Source organism: Chelon labrosus (genome assembly GCF_963514085.1).
Source record: "Chelon labrosus genome assembly, chromosome: 11".
In the NCBI taxonomy this organism is placed as follows: Eukaryota; Metazoa; Chordata; class Actinopteri; order Mugiliformes; family Mugilidae; genus Chelon; species Chelon labrosus.
This window is the reverse complement of record NC_140344.1, coordinates 17,308,971-17,323,658: the sequence shown is the minus strand read 5'-3', so window position 1 is coordinate 17,323,658 and position 14,688 is coordinate 17,308,971. Positions and strand designations below refer to the sequence as shown.

Genomic DNA, 14,688 nt, shown 5'->3' with positions numbered 1-14,688 from the left:
TCAGTCTTTAATATCAGGAGCCATTTTGTACCCTTGGCTAATAGAGGGCCAGATCACTTTTTCAAAAAGGGAACAAAAGAAAACATCTATCTCATATCGTTCCATGGAAAGGAATTATAAGTCAGAGTGATGCATGACTGTTGCTTTTAACATTTGGAAAGAGGCAAAAAGGAGCACTTTCAAACTAATGAGGTACGTCACTGATACAGTTACTCAACCTTTTTTCTTACATTGCACTGCACTGCTTTTCCTTTGCGACTTCTCTTGTATTAATCTTTCTCACTCTGTCTTTCTGTCTCTTTTTTTTCCCCTTTTCATCTCCTCACACAACAATTTTGATGTAGCATCTCTCTGCACTGTCGATGGAACTTGGGAGCCTTGAGTTGCTCCAGCCAGGCTAGGGTGGTCTGTCCTTTGGTGTGTGCCGTCTCCCCCCACCATGCAGAATAATGAGCCCTCCACACCATGAGTCCTCTGGGCCAGGTTAGTGTGCAGCCTACCTGGAACGCAGCCCTGCTCGCCGTGCTCTCCCTCATGGTGCCTGCTCTCAGTATGTGCCAGTCCACAGGCCCTGAGTTGGGCTCAGCCAACCCACAGAACTGTCCAGGTGCGTGCTCCTGCACTAACCAGCTCAGCAAGGTGGTGTGTACCCGCAGAGGCCTGATTAGGGTTCCTCCAAACATCCCAACCAATACCAGGTACCTGAACCTAATGGAGAACAGCATAGAGACCATACAGGCAGATACGTTCAGACACCTGCATCACCTGGAGGTACTACAGTTGGGCAGGAATGCTATCAGGCAGATTGAAGTGGGGGCATTCAATGGCCTGACCAGTCTCAATACCCTGGAGCTGTTCGACAACAGACTGACAGTCATACCCAGTGGAGCTTTTGAATATCTGTCAAAGTTGAGAGAATTGTGGCTTAGAAACAATCCCATTGAGAGCATCCCCTCATATGCCTTTAACCGTGTCCCCTCACTCATGAGACTAGACCTGGGAGAGCTGAGGAAGTTGGAGTACATCTCTGATGGAGCATTTGAGGGCCTACATAACCTCAAATACCTGAACTTGGGAATGTGCAGTCTGAGAGAGTTTCCTCATCTTTCACCTCTGGTGGGTTTGGAGGAGTTAGAGATATCAGAGAATGTTTTCCCTGAGTTGAAGCCTGGGGCCTTCCGTGGGCTAAAGAATTTACGTAAACTGTGGATTATGAACTCTGCCATTACTATCATTGAGAGGAATGCATTTGACGACATCACAGCACTGGTGGAGCTCAATTTAGCCCATAATAACCTGTCCTCCCTCCCCCACAACCTCTTCACCCCTCTACAGTACCTGGTGGAGCTACACCTACACCACAACCCTTGGCGATGCGACTGTGATGTTGTGTGGCTCTCCTGGTGGCTCAGAGAATACATTCCCACCAACTCCACCTGCTGTGGACGCTGCCACACCCCAGCCCACATGAGAGGACGATACCTGGTGGAAGTTGATCAGACAACCTTTCAATGTTCAGCTCCATTTATACTGGATGCTCCAAGAGATCTGAACATTTCGGCAGCAAGGGTGGCAGAACTAAAATGTCGCACAGCTGCCATGAGCTCCGTCCGGTGGCTTCTTCCCAACGGGACAGTACTGACCCATGGCTCAGCTCACCCAAGGATATCCGTCCTTAACGATGGGACACTCAACTTCTCCAATGTTCTCCCATCAGACACAGGGGTCTACACCTGCATGGTGAGCAACATGGCAGGAAATTCCAATGCCTCTGCGTATCTTAATGTGAGTAATGCCGAACTCAACACATCTAATCTGTCCTACTTTACCACTGTAACAGTGGAAGTTTTGGAGCCCACAGTGGAGGAGACCCCTAAACCCAAGCCTACCATTCCTGCCTCGCCCTCTGTCTTTCAACCTGTCTTTATCTCCACACCTACTGTACTGTTCCAAAACACTCAGACTCCAAGGCAGGTGTCAATTACCACTGCCAGAGTCCCTAGTGCTCCAGCTGCCAGCCTGGATGAGGTGATGAAAACCACCAAAATCATCATAGGCTGTTTTGTTGCTGTTACCTTGCTGGCAGCTGCCATGTTGATAGCATTCTATAAGTTGCGTAAGAGGCATCAACAGCGGAGCACGGTGGCAGCAGCCAGGACCACAGAAATCATACAAATGGAGGAAGAAGTTCCTCCTGTTCCACCGCCTACATCCGGATCTAGTGGCTCTGATGACACAGGATTGGTACTGCCTACATTAGTGGAACACAACAGCAACACCTTTAAGCCCGGGTATGTGTTCTCTTCCTCCTCATCCCGCCAAGGGGGCTACGGAGCCCACTGGACCCAGAACAACTCTCTTCATCGCTCTGTCAGACAGCATCACAGCCACATCAGCACCATTGCTGATCCCTACGTCATTAAGACTACTCACGGCAAGGACAAGGTTCAAGAGACCCAAATCTGAGTAATACTCCCTGTGGATCTATCTCTGACTTTGCCCAAACCTCTCCTCACCTATCCGCTCACCAGTCCATGCAATAGAATGCACAAAGAACAAAACGGTAACTTTCTTTTGTACAGAAGTGCAAGACAGAGACAGTTTTTTGTTTCTTGTACATGCCTATACATAAGTATATAAATATGAAAAAAAATATGAATATATATAAATGAAACTACCGTCAGGCAGTGGTGATACATGCAGATTATATTAGAAAAGAAAGTAATTTGAAACTATTTTCTAATAACTGGTGACTTCTATTTAAAAAAAAACAAAACAAAGATGAGTTGCTTTTTTTTTTCTTTTGACTGGAAATAGAAGGTGGTACTGTCTACTGTAGGAAAAATGGCATTTAGATTGTTTTGACCATATTTAGGAGGCAGTAAAAATGCTTTATAAAGGAACCAGTTTCTAAGTACATCCCCAAATTAAAGCTCCTGTTTTTACTGTGCCAAATATTATATGCAATAAAAACGATATTTCCAGACTAAGGAACACGAAAAAGACACACAAGCAAAATCTAGATAGATACAAACATTTGTCCAATAGCAGCATAATGGCACTGATAGATTGTGCTGTTCAGTAGCTATCAGCCAAATGCTTTTGGACTGCAGTGAATTTCTGCAGCTAAGGTTTAACCCTCTGTTCGCTGAAGCTAAGCTGCTTTTATTTGACAGTGCCAGTGCTTCTTAGTTGTAGCGTATCTAAACATGTTTATTTAGTGTGCACATGATTCCCCACTGGTTCAACTGGCAAAGGTGGAATGCAGGCTAATAACAGTTGTTGCAATTACGTTGTTCTGTTATTGGTTGCATTATGTATTCTTTTTTTTTTTTTTTTTTTCCCTTAGGTTTTGACATGCTTCTTAATGGCTTGTGTAGTGTTTAGGGCTAATTTAGTAATGCATTACAGCAGTTGCCTGACTTGTCTCTGCAAGGGCTCATTCTGATGCTAATTTTTCAAAGGAACAGACATGTGGTGCAGTGATACCGGGCTTTGCTGACCGTTCTGCTTTTGGAGAAAAACACAGAGGGTTGAAGTGAAACAAAATGAATGTCTGATACTGGGGCTTTTCCATGGACTACATTGAAACATTACTTTGTGTTACTTTTTCTTTTAACATTTTATTTTTAGCAACACTATTTTTATGGAGAGACAAAGGAGGCAATGAAAAATAAAAACCTTTGGTTTGTATTTCTCTAATCAGAAACACTTTCATCTGATGTTTTATTCTTCTCTCTGAATATATTTCCATTTGTGTGTAAGTTGTTTAATCTTAAAGGCTGGAGGCAGTATTGTAAATCGTATCCTACCCCAAATCCCGATCTTACGGTCCTATGCATTTACTTAGTGTCTGCATGAATGGGTCTTTAAGTAACTGGTGTACAATGCTGCATTATACCCCACAGTGGGGCTCTATGCAGGTCAGATAGGCTGTTGGTCTTTGATGCCTCAGCTTAGTTCTTAACATTGACTTCTCAGTGACTGTGAAGGGGAAAAATACATGTATCCCACAGTTCTACAGTTTGTGGGTTTCTTTTCCTTACATGCCTATCTTCGTGTTGTGTTCTTATCTGAATCTGACATTTAGCAGGTGAAGACAAGCACGTAATGTGCTCTTTCTAAGAAGAAAAACATGATATGTGGTACAACATGAGCCTACTTCAGCAAAACAAGTGCTGGCAGAATGCATTCTTAGCGTACCGCCTAACAATGGGAAAGCAGGCTGAGTTATATTATTTCTTTTTTGCAGATGTTCTGTGTGAACTATGTGAACAATCTGAACAATCTTGACATCATGCAGCTAAAAGGCCAGTGACCATAAATAAGAGCGGCTACTCTCTGTAGTGAGTGAAAAGCCTTACCTATGACTATAAGTGCTCCCTCTCATACAACCACTCATCAGTCTTCTTTATTTTGTACTGCTTTTGACAGATGCTATTCAACCCTGCAGGTTACTGGCCATTTAAAAGGTTTATGATGCAGTACCAAGGTGCTCCCATCTAAGAATAAAGAGGAAATTAACGTATGACCCACTGATAATTATGAAGCACAGTGAGTTGACAGGAACATCTCATTGGAAACCCCCAGGGCTGTAAAAGTTCAGTTGTGAGGCACCGACTGGCATTATGTTACTTTATGTACATACACTTATTTTTCTGTGCCATTCAGAATAAGATCACTGCATTACACTTCTGGTGCAGTAAAACAAAACAGGGGCAGCAATTACATAACTGTCTGGAATACAGGTTGAGATGGTTTAGTTTTAATCTTAGAAACTATTGTTTAACAAAGTACTATGTACAACATATTTCAGGCGTAAATTAAATACCTCAGCTGGTCTCGGAAATTTCCTCAGCTGTAAATAGATGGATGAAGAGGCGATAGTGTTTTCTGGCAGCACACCTGGCAGTGTGTTAGTAGAGGTAGGTCTCAACAAACAGATGGAACTCAAGTGTTTCTTAATTTTCCTCTAAGAAAAAAAAAAAAAAAAAAAAAAGTGAGAGCAATACACGCCTGAATATTCAATCATCAACAGAATGTGATGGCTGCTCTTTGCTTTGGCACAACAGAATGTTCTTGGTTGTTACAGTATGTGTGGGTTGAAAAAGAGCAGACTCTTATTATTTCCCCAGCACAGCGTGGCTCTGGCCGTGCTCGCCGCTTCATAAGAGGCTACTGGCTGTTTGTAAAGCCTTTAATGTGTCTGATAACCAGCCACATACAAATACCGACGACGACTTCCTTTCTTCTTCGTGTCCTCCTCCTCCTCCTTTTTCAGTGTTAGCAGCACAAGGGGTGGAAAGTCCAACATTAACATAACACTATCAGCCAATTCAGTCAATTTAAGTTCAATGCACCTATTCTGAGGGTGACAAGCTGAGGGGTGAAGAGGAATGGCCAGTGTGTTAACCGCTGAAAACAAGGACTCAGGCAACATCAGTAGGGTTAATATGAGTCTTTTCTCTGGGGTGGCGCCTGTCTTATCTCCTGCAGCTGAGTCAGTCATCCACTTTGAATATGGCTGCAAATGAGCTGTGAAGATGTCCTGTCATAAATGCCGCTGTCTCCCTTTCTCTGTCCCAACACTTTATCACTCTCTAATTGACTTAAAATCATCAACTGAAACCCCCTCGCAGCACAGCACAAATAGGTCATTTTAAGGCAGCTTCTTCCTCCATCTCTATTTCTCTTGTTGTCTGTTTGGCACACAGAGATTTACATAGTCTTCTGGAGCATGCTCACTAATACCCACCTGTTTTTTCCCCCCTCCTTCCTATTGATTTTCAGCCAATGAGTTACTGATAAAGCTTCAGCCAAAGACGCAATGCATCTTTTTGAAGTAAGCAGCATGTCAGAGGCCCATGCTATCCATATTGGCAGGGGATGGAAGAGGTGAAATGAATGGCTAAGCTGCCTCTATATAGTTTGTCTCATTCCAGCTCGATAGGATCTGCAGAGAAACAACGGAACGAAGGCTGGGATAAGGCTGGCATTCTCTGAGGTTAAGGGTTTGTTGGAAACAAGTCCTTGAGCCTCTAGATCCGTATCTGTTAATGAAGTCTCGAGCAGTGAGAGGTATTGGTCAGGTGGCAGATCCACAGAAATTCTGTCACAGCTTCTCCACTGACTGATGCCTTTTGTGCCCACAAAGGGATTGCAAGAAATGATCCATGCTACTCTTAGAAGTGAGGAATGGCCCAGACTCAATTCTCATCCCTCTCTCAACGGTTGATTAGTCAGCCTACACCTGACTGCACTCTCTTACCCTGGTGCTATATCCAGCCCTGGCCTGAGTCTGTGGTGTCATGCTTAAATGTCTACAACAAATGAGAGAAAGAATTTTAAACAAGAAAAATAAATGGGATGTCTATACACTGGAAAAAAAAGAGCTATTTTAAAGACATTAATAAGCTCAAAGCGTCAAAACAACCTGTGTGGTGTTTTTTATTTAGACAGATTCCTGGTTTAGGGTGAAGGCAAAAAGAAAACTGAGATAAATGGGGGAAGAACACCTGGTCTCACATACACATCTTCAGCAACATATCCACACAAGCGTGCATGAAATCTACAAATGGTTAAAAATAACAATTTCCAGTCTGGAAAGTTTGAGTTCTTCAGCATGTCCTCAGGGCTTCCTTTACATAATTAACTAACATTTTGCATGCACATTAAGCTAGAAAACAAAAGAAGTTTGTGGAATTACACAGCCCAGAAATCATTTTAATTACTTAAACAAGAAACGGAGAAACAGACCTCTAGCATATGTCTTGTGATTCACATTCCAGATACATGATGGGATGTTTGTGGCTGTGTGCAGCAGGTGAGTGTCCATCTTCTTAAAAAAAACTAACAAAGCAAATGGACAAAAAAAAAAAGCTGTCAGGATATTATAATTTTGACATTATAGAGGGTGATGGTGGTTTCTATCATATGCTACAGTAGGGACAAGGACATTCACTCACCCCTGCCTCGCTTCATTGAAAGTCAAAACATCTGGAAACCCTCACACATGCCCACATGTTATATTGCACATATCAATAAACACATTATATGAAATATTTGGTACTGCAAATATGTCACAACCTTAAAGCAGTCTTTAAACTACTGTAGTGTACTGTATACACTGATCAATCATAACATTAAAACCACTTACAGGAGACATGAATAACATCTTGTGACAATACAGTGTTCTGCTGGAAAACTTTTGGTACCACCCACCTAGACCAAACCAGGCACCCCCACCCCATATCAATGACGCTCCTTGATGGCAGCAGCCATCCCCAGCAGGATGCTGTCAGACACAGGCACACACACAAAAACGGTTTAGGAAAAATAAAAAAAAAAACAAAAAAAAAAACATGAAAAACAGCACAAGGTGTTGACCTGGCCTCCAAATTCACTAGATCCCAAACTGATCAATTATCTGTGGGATTCATTGAAACAAGCATGATCCACAGAGGCCCCTCCCCTCAACCCATAGGACCCAAAAGCCCCCACTAACAACATTCGGTTTCCAGACACCACAGGACACCCTCAGAAGGCCTATGTCCATTCTCCGATGAGTCACAACTGTTTTGGAGGCACAAGGGAGACCTACACAATATTAGCAAGGTGGTCATAATGTTATGACTGGTCGGAGTATGTCAGTGTCATTGTAATGTAGGCCACGGTGCTCTTTTTAAACCTCTGCAGCTTTGGATCAGGGATGGCAACCTGAGGTTGTACCTGGAGGTTTCTTTCACTGTCAGTCAGTCTGTCTCTCTCTGTCTTTTTCCTTGTTTGTTTATGTGAGAAAGAAAGTGTCCTCCGCAACTATGACAACAACTGTTCTCATATTTTAACATCTCCCATTCATGACTACTGTGGCAGAAGCAGAACTCATGCATGAACACTTGCTGACAGATCACACATCATTTAAAACAATGGTAGCAATAATGGCCAAAGAAACACAGATGAACATTTATAGACAGACTACACTAAATGCTGCTTTTTATTTCCTACAGTGAGAAGGAAGAGGGTGAGTACTGAAGCTTTAGTTAAATTGTTTTTTTTATTCATAGTGATAGTCATATCCCTGTGCAGAAGGAAGTTCATACAGAAAACATCAGCATCTTTGGAATCTAGTGGTATAGGCACATCATAAATTCAGCTTTCATATTCAGTTTTTAAAAGCCATGAAAACCTCCCTCTCGCTCATTTTTTTATTTAAATCATCCTTTTAATAAAAGTGGTGTCCTAGATCAACTTGCAGTTCTCTGACATGCTGGGTATTTTAATAGACTTCTGTATTTGGCTTTGTCCACGTTTAGTTATTCGCTATTCCTTTTCATTACTGGTTGAACATATAGTACCAACTCTTTGTCATTTGAACAGAGGTAATTTCCTTATGTATTAAATGTGCCGCATTGCATTGCATAACTGTCTCCAGAAAGCGGTTTACATGCCACAGCCTTTTCATTTCTCTGTGAATCTTTTCAGCAGACTATATTGCATTGGTTGAAGAAATATTAATTTTCTTTTAAGAGTACAAACCGTCCAGCGTTGGAAATCTTACTTGAGGAAAATCTTACAAAAATGTACTTAAATTAATTCTTATACCCCGTCACTGTTATACAATTATATCATTAGATTAGTATAACCTTTACTGATTTTCTATCTACTATCCTCATTAATTTCTCCATTAATCAACTGATTATTTGGTTTGCCTAAATTCCAAAAAAAAAAGTGATCTAAATGACAACCAACATATTTGCCCACATTCTTTCATTTAACTAATTTACTGGTTCATATGGACTTGTGTAAAGTGTAATTTATTTTATGAAACAAATCTAATTTTCATATGTCTTGTGTGCAAAAATCTTAATTTGTAAACCTGTAATAAAAGCTGTCAGATAAAAGTAGTGATGTAAAAAGTGCAACGTTTCCCTTCGAGATGTTGTGAAGCAGAAGAAGAAAGTGGCAGGAAAAGAGAAGACTCCAAAGAATAGTTAAAAAAAAAAAAAAAAAAAAAAACACCGATCAGCCACAACATTAAAACCACTGACAGGACAAGTAAACAACAATGACCATCTTGTGACAGTTCAATGTTCTGCTGGGAAACTTTTGGACCTGACATTCACGTGGATGTTACTTAGACATGTACCACTCATCCAGACCAGACCAGGCACCCCCACCCCATAGCAATGACACTCCTTGATGGCAGCAGCCATCCCCAGCAGGATGCAGCCTGACACTGGCAAAAAACATGAAGAACAGCACAAGGTGTTGACCTGGCCTCCAAATTCCCTAACTGAGTATCTGTGGGATGCACTGGAACAAGCCTGATCCACAGAGGTCCCTCCCCTCAACCCATAGGACCCAAAGGCCCCCACTAACAACGGTCTGTTGCCAGACATCGCAGGACACAAGGGAGACCTACACAGTATTAGGAAGGAGATCATAATGTTGTGGTTGATCGGTGTACAAGCTACGGCGCTGAAACCAGTTGTGCCATGTAGGGGACATCCTTGCCTTTTTGGTGATATACTGGTTTGGGTGGGACATGTGCAACATTAGCTCTGCCTAATCTAAATGGCTCACATCTTACTGGCTACATTTTATGGGAGCAGGAGGGATGAATAGTTATAAAATATACATTTCATTACATACACAGTGGTTCTAAAGAGGATGTTTGATACGTTTTATTGAGAAAATGGTTTAATACAATCTTCAGAGAAGTTTCATTTATCCACATAAAATTTGTACTGGTACAAAATTGTTCAAAAAAATGTGTTTACAAAAAGTGTTTTCATTTAACTAATTCTTGAATTGGAATCTGATTTGGGTTTTCTTTTTGTTGCCTGGGAGACTCGGGTGTAATCCAACATGATTAAACCAGACCCACACAGTCCTGATGAAATGAATGAATCGAGTAATAAACTCTGATTAAATTAGAACCGGTTTTATTATTCAAATTTTAATTTTAGCTGTGGTTCCTGATGCGTCTCAAATATATCATGTGTCCTACAGCTATGTGGCACACACGTAACAGTTTGGAGGCTACAGTCTGGGTAATTGTTACACAAAACAGGGGCTTGTGTTGTTTTGTCTAGCCCCTGACAACAACGTGGTTTACACTAGTAGAAACTATGAACTTCCTCTTTGTGCAGCGTTCATCATAGACTTTATCTCACTCAGCAAAAGAAACCAATGACAAACATATCGCACACACCTGGCACCAATCTTCTCCTCTCAGAATGAACAAGATGAGTGATTCACCTCCGACTAGCCCAGACATATTTAGGTGCTGTGTGTGTCAAAGAGAGTAACTGACCAACACAGGCAGACCTGGCTGCCCAAAGAGGACAGGGTACATCTACTCTGTCCACAGATACAAGCAAACACAGAACAACATTTCGTGCTGCCGGAAGCAGTTCCTGACAAAACCTAAACGTAAATTTAATGCAAGATTTAAAATCATCAGCGCATATAAAATGCAATGTCTTCTTGGAAAAAACTGCCAGCGCCATAGAAGCAGCAAAATATGTCTGTGCATGTCACGGGACAAGAGACAACCAGCACAGCAACACATGGCAGCAGCAGTTAATCTCCTCACAGCTCACACTCTGCATTTTGATGTGCGCATTTGACGTCTGATGTGATCTGTTGTTAATTGTTGTTAATTTTCTTGATCCCGAACGAACATTAATTACTTCGATACACAGTAGATATACGATACACACACGCAGATTGCCCTAGCCAGCCATCAAACACACTCTCATGCAAACACACACATCGCCTTCCTTTTGACAGTATTGTTTATGTGATAGCTACGCCAATAAACGCAAACTGAAATTGAGTTAAGTGAAATTTGAAATGGTACATAAAATTGGAGCTTCATCAAGTCAACAAGCATCTCTCTGAGCTCATGGGTTCATCAACAACGCTCACTGTGAGCACAGCTCTGCAGCAGTTTTGGCAGTTGCTTACATTCAGTATTTTTTTTTTTTTTTTTTCTTCGTTAAACTTGACTTCCGTCTCTTTTCTCTTTCATTCCATCGACCCTGCCAATAACATCCAAGGCCTCAGGGTTGCTATGGTTTCCCTGGTTTCCAGTGCAATGGTGATTGGCTGTTGAGGAAATTGTGGTAGACGTAGAGCTGTGTGAATAGGGAGCTTACTGTGACCCTGACAGAATGTACTGTATTCATATTTACTTTGAGGACCTTGGTTAGACAGCCACTCCAAATAAAGCTCAATGGGCCTATTCACTGGCTGGTATGTGTTGATTTCATGCTGTGGTAGATAGAGAAGAGGGACTTTAACAAAGTCACATAAAGCAGATGTCTAATGGAAATTCAATGCCACATGATAATTCATTTGAGGAATTTATTTAGTCTAGCAGTGAATTTACATAAAGTAATGCGACTTAAAGTGGAAATCCACTATAAAACTCGTCTGTGCTTATTTAAGTGTTTTTGCACCAACCAAACAACACGCTTTTAACACGTACCAGTACAGATAAGAGTTATCAAAGGCACAAAGGAAATATTGGTATTATTATGGTGAAGGAACCGAGGGCTTGACATGTACTGCTGCTACATTCAGAATGTGAAATATCATTCGAGAGTGGTGGAAAGAGAAAAAATATTTTGTACTCGTCTATTCATATTACCCTATATATATGCTCAAGTAAGGCAGTAAATTTGTCTTTTGGAAATGCTGCTTAAAGTAAAATGTCACCCTGAGCTGGCTCTAGCCATTTTGGTGCCCTTGGCGAGATTAATGGAGTCCCCAACTTAGTATTTCAACTTAACTAGCCCATAGCTAGTACAAATGAAAGCGTAAACAGCATTTTTTTAATGTTAGAAAAGACGATACTCGTATACACTGGGATTTCTTGTCAATCTCTTAATTTTCTCTGTTTTTTTGAAAGCTTTGAACGGCCTTTTCATGAAGACAATATCAGCATGACAAATATTACTTATTGTTGCCGTCTGTCAATACCTACCGCTACCTGAGATGCGCACCGATAACTCTTTTTTTTTGAGGGCTTGCAGAAGTGCCCACTCCAGCAGGTGGCACCCTAGGCGACCGCCTGTAACCCCTACGTATCCTGTATCCAAATAAATGGAATACTACAAACTAATAACTATAACCACTATTAGTATTAGTATTATTATGATATCATTATTAGTATTATATAAGTATCATTGTAATTCGAATGTAGTGGGTTCAGACGTCTAGTAATTTTAGTATTCAAAGCTTTCAGATGAGAAAATTGCTGTGATATTACTTGGTAGATAATGAGTGGACGCCATTGTTATATCGTCACCTTTCAAGTTTTTCTGGCTTCCGGCGCCACAGAGCGACATTAACAGTCACTGAACATTCAACAAGAGTTGCCCTTCTTTTCTCTTGGTCTCCACCAATTCTTGAGGGAAATATTAAGCTCTTCAGCTGCTAAATGCTCCGCTGTGCTCGACGGCTAGTTGCAAACTTTGTCAGCCTGCTGCGCGTTGGGGCCGGCAGCTGCCTGCTGTGGCCGAAAATGATGTTTTGACGGTAAACTCAAACAGTGCAGTTGTGAATTGGATTGTTTTAACAAAGAGATGCTCACTATAAAGTTCCACAAAGGTTCGTATTTTTGTAGAAATGTCTTAACGAGGAACCTGTTACACATTGTCAGTTTTCCCATTGTTATTCAGTGTTAATAATGAAAACATAAATTACTACTAGTTTAAACATAATTTGACATGCTTGCTTTGCATGTACTAAAAGTCTTTTTTCTTCTTCCTTATCTTGTTATTTTATTATCCCTGTAGATAAATATGAAAGCCTGAATAAGAAGTTTAATTCACATTATTTTTACAAGCAGGATGCAGCCGAGACCATTAGAAAATTCTGATAAAGGCTGTATTCTGTTACTTCAACAAACAATTTCATGAAACTAACTGATTATTTAGCCACTTGTTAAAGAGAACGTGTTGTTATGTTGATCGTTGTTGGATTTCATTCATGCAATGACACGAAATCATGTCTGAATAGTATGAGGAACTTGGCGTTGAAAATACGATGCGATATGCAGTATTGGAGCAAAGTGGAGGTCAGCTGTTCGGTAGAGGAGAGAGTTTAGTCGATAGGCAACAGAACAAATCAGCATTGTGCAGTTGTGTGCATGTTTGTTTGTTTGTGTCGGCCAAGTGTATGTTAAAGTGAGCCCGATCACACAACCTGGGAGTGAAAGCATGACAAATAGCAATTATGCACATTGTGTACCTGACAACACAACAAAGTCCGGTTTACTCACAGCGTAGGAAATATATGAATGAGAGGTTACGAGCGCAGGTTTTATTCCGTATGGGGGGTAATTATGTGTTCTTAAGAGAAGCATTCATCTTAATACACAGAAGATTACCCTCCAAATCACTCTCACAAATTCAAACTATAAGCTGGGAAATAACCTGCTGACAAACATGTGGGGGGCACAAATGTGTTTTTATTTCAACACTAATTCAGTTTTGTTTGAATTACGCAGACCATTAGCACCGGCAAATGTGCTTCAGGCCGATGTGTGCGCACTTTCTCTGAAATGATGTTGGAAACGGGTGCTGGGTGGTGTGTCAGTGGTATTAATAGGGGGATGAGAAGATGCAGTTGTTTCGCCTTCCGCCTGTGCTGCACATTCACTACCTTATCACTTCCAAACACTCTGGCTCTGCTCTGTCAACTCAAATGAGCTAATTGCTTTAGTCTTCCACTCTTATTTTCATTTTGGCTCCCTCCCTTTCTTTCTTTCACTCTTCTCCCACCCACACAGAACGGCCACTGACTCTCTCTCTCTCTCTCTCTCTCTCTGTTCTCGTTGTTGCTCTCTCTTGCACAGTTTCTTAATGCCTTTCTGTACTTTGGATTCTGTCTTAGAATTGCACCTTGTCCTAATTGCCTGTGCAACTGAGTCATAACCCTTCCTTCAAGCTGTTCTTTTTCAGTATCTCCCTCTCAGCGTAGTTCGTATTTGTTCAAATCTAATCTTCTTTCAGCTAACTTTGCCATTTGTTGATCAGCTATATCATTAGATGTGCTAAATATATGTGTTTTTTGTGCTCCTTGTCTTTTCCTTCCTTCTCTCTCTCTCTCTCTCTCTCTCTCTCTCTCTCTCTCTCTCTCTCTCTCTCTCTCTCTCTCTCTCTCTCTCTCTCTCTCTCTCTCTCTCTCTCTCTCTCTTCTTAGCCTCTCAGTGAGTGAAGAAGGATTATGCCGTGACAAAGAGCCATGGTGCAGTAGAGGGGGATTTGGGGACGCCAGGCTCTCTGTCATTTCAGGACTCACTCATATGCCTCTGCGCTCCATTATTGTCCCACTGACGCATCTGTCTAACACAGAGCGGGGAGAGAGAGTGAGAATTAAGGGGAAAATGCTGTGTGTGCGCCCATGTGTGTCCGTGTGGATGTGTGTGTGCTTGTGTGTGTGTGTGTGGATGTGTGTGTGTGTAGGAGTGTGGCTGGGCACCGACTTTAATTGACAGAACTGTCTCTGTATTCTTGAGTTTCTTTGACAGTCCGGATATGAAACTTTGCAAATAAAATAAAAAACTTCTTGAAATATTCCATAGCATATCACCTAGATATTAAATGTAGGTGAGGAGAAATGGAGCATAGTGTGTAGTTATGTGTTAGTGTGCCGAATATAATAAGAAGTAAATCA

The 14,688-nt window shown here is 41.4% G+C and overlaps 1 protein-coding gene across 1 annotated transcript; it reads left to right on the top strand.

Moving 5' to 3' along the window:
* The first annotated feature begins 401 nt into the window (after window positions 1–401).
* lrrc4.2 (leucine rich repeat containing 4.2) lies at window positions 402–2,635 on the top strand. The gene has a single exon (XM_084555346.1). The coding sequence runs from the start codon at window positions 466–468 to the stop codon at window positions 2,464–2,466; it is 2,001 nt and encodes a 666-aa protein (XP_084411472.1). The 5' UTR covers window positions 402–465; the 3' UTR covers window positions 2,467–2,635.
* The last annotated feature ends 12,053 nt before the right edge of the window (window positions 2,636–14,688 follow it).

Excerpts from the sequence above, each read along its gene's own strand:
- lrrc4.2 (XM_084555346.1), top strand. The coding sequence starts at position 466 with ATGAGTCCTCTGGGCCAGGTTAGTGTGCAGCCTACCTGGAACGCAGCC.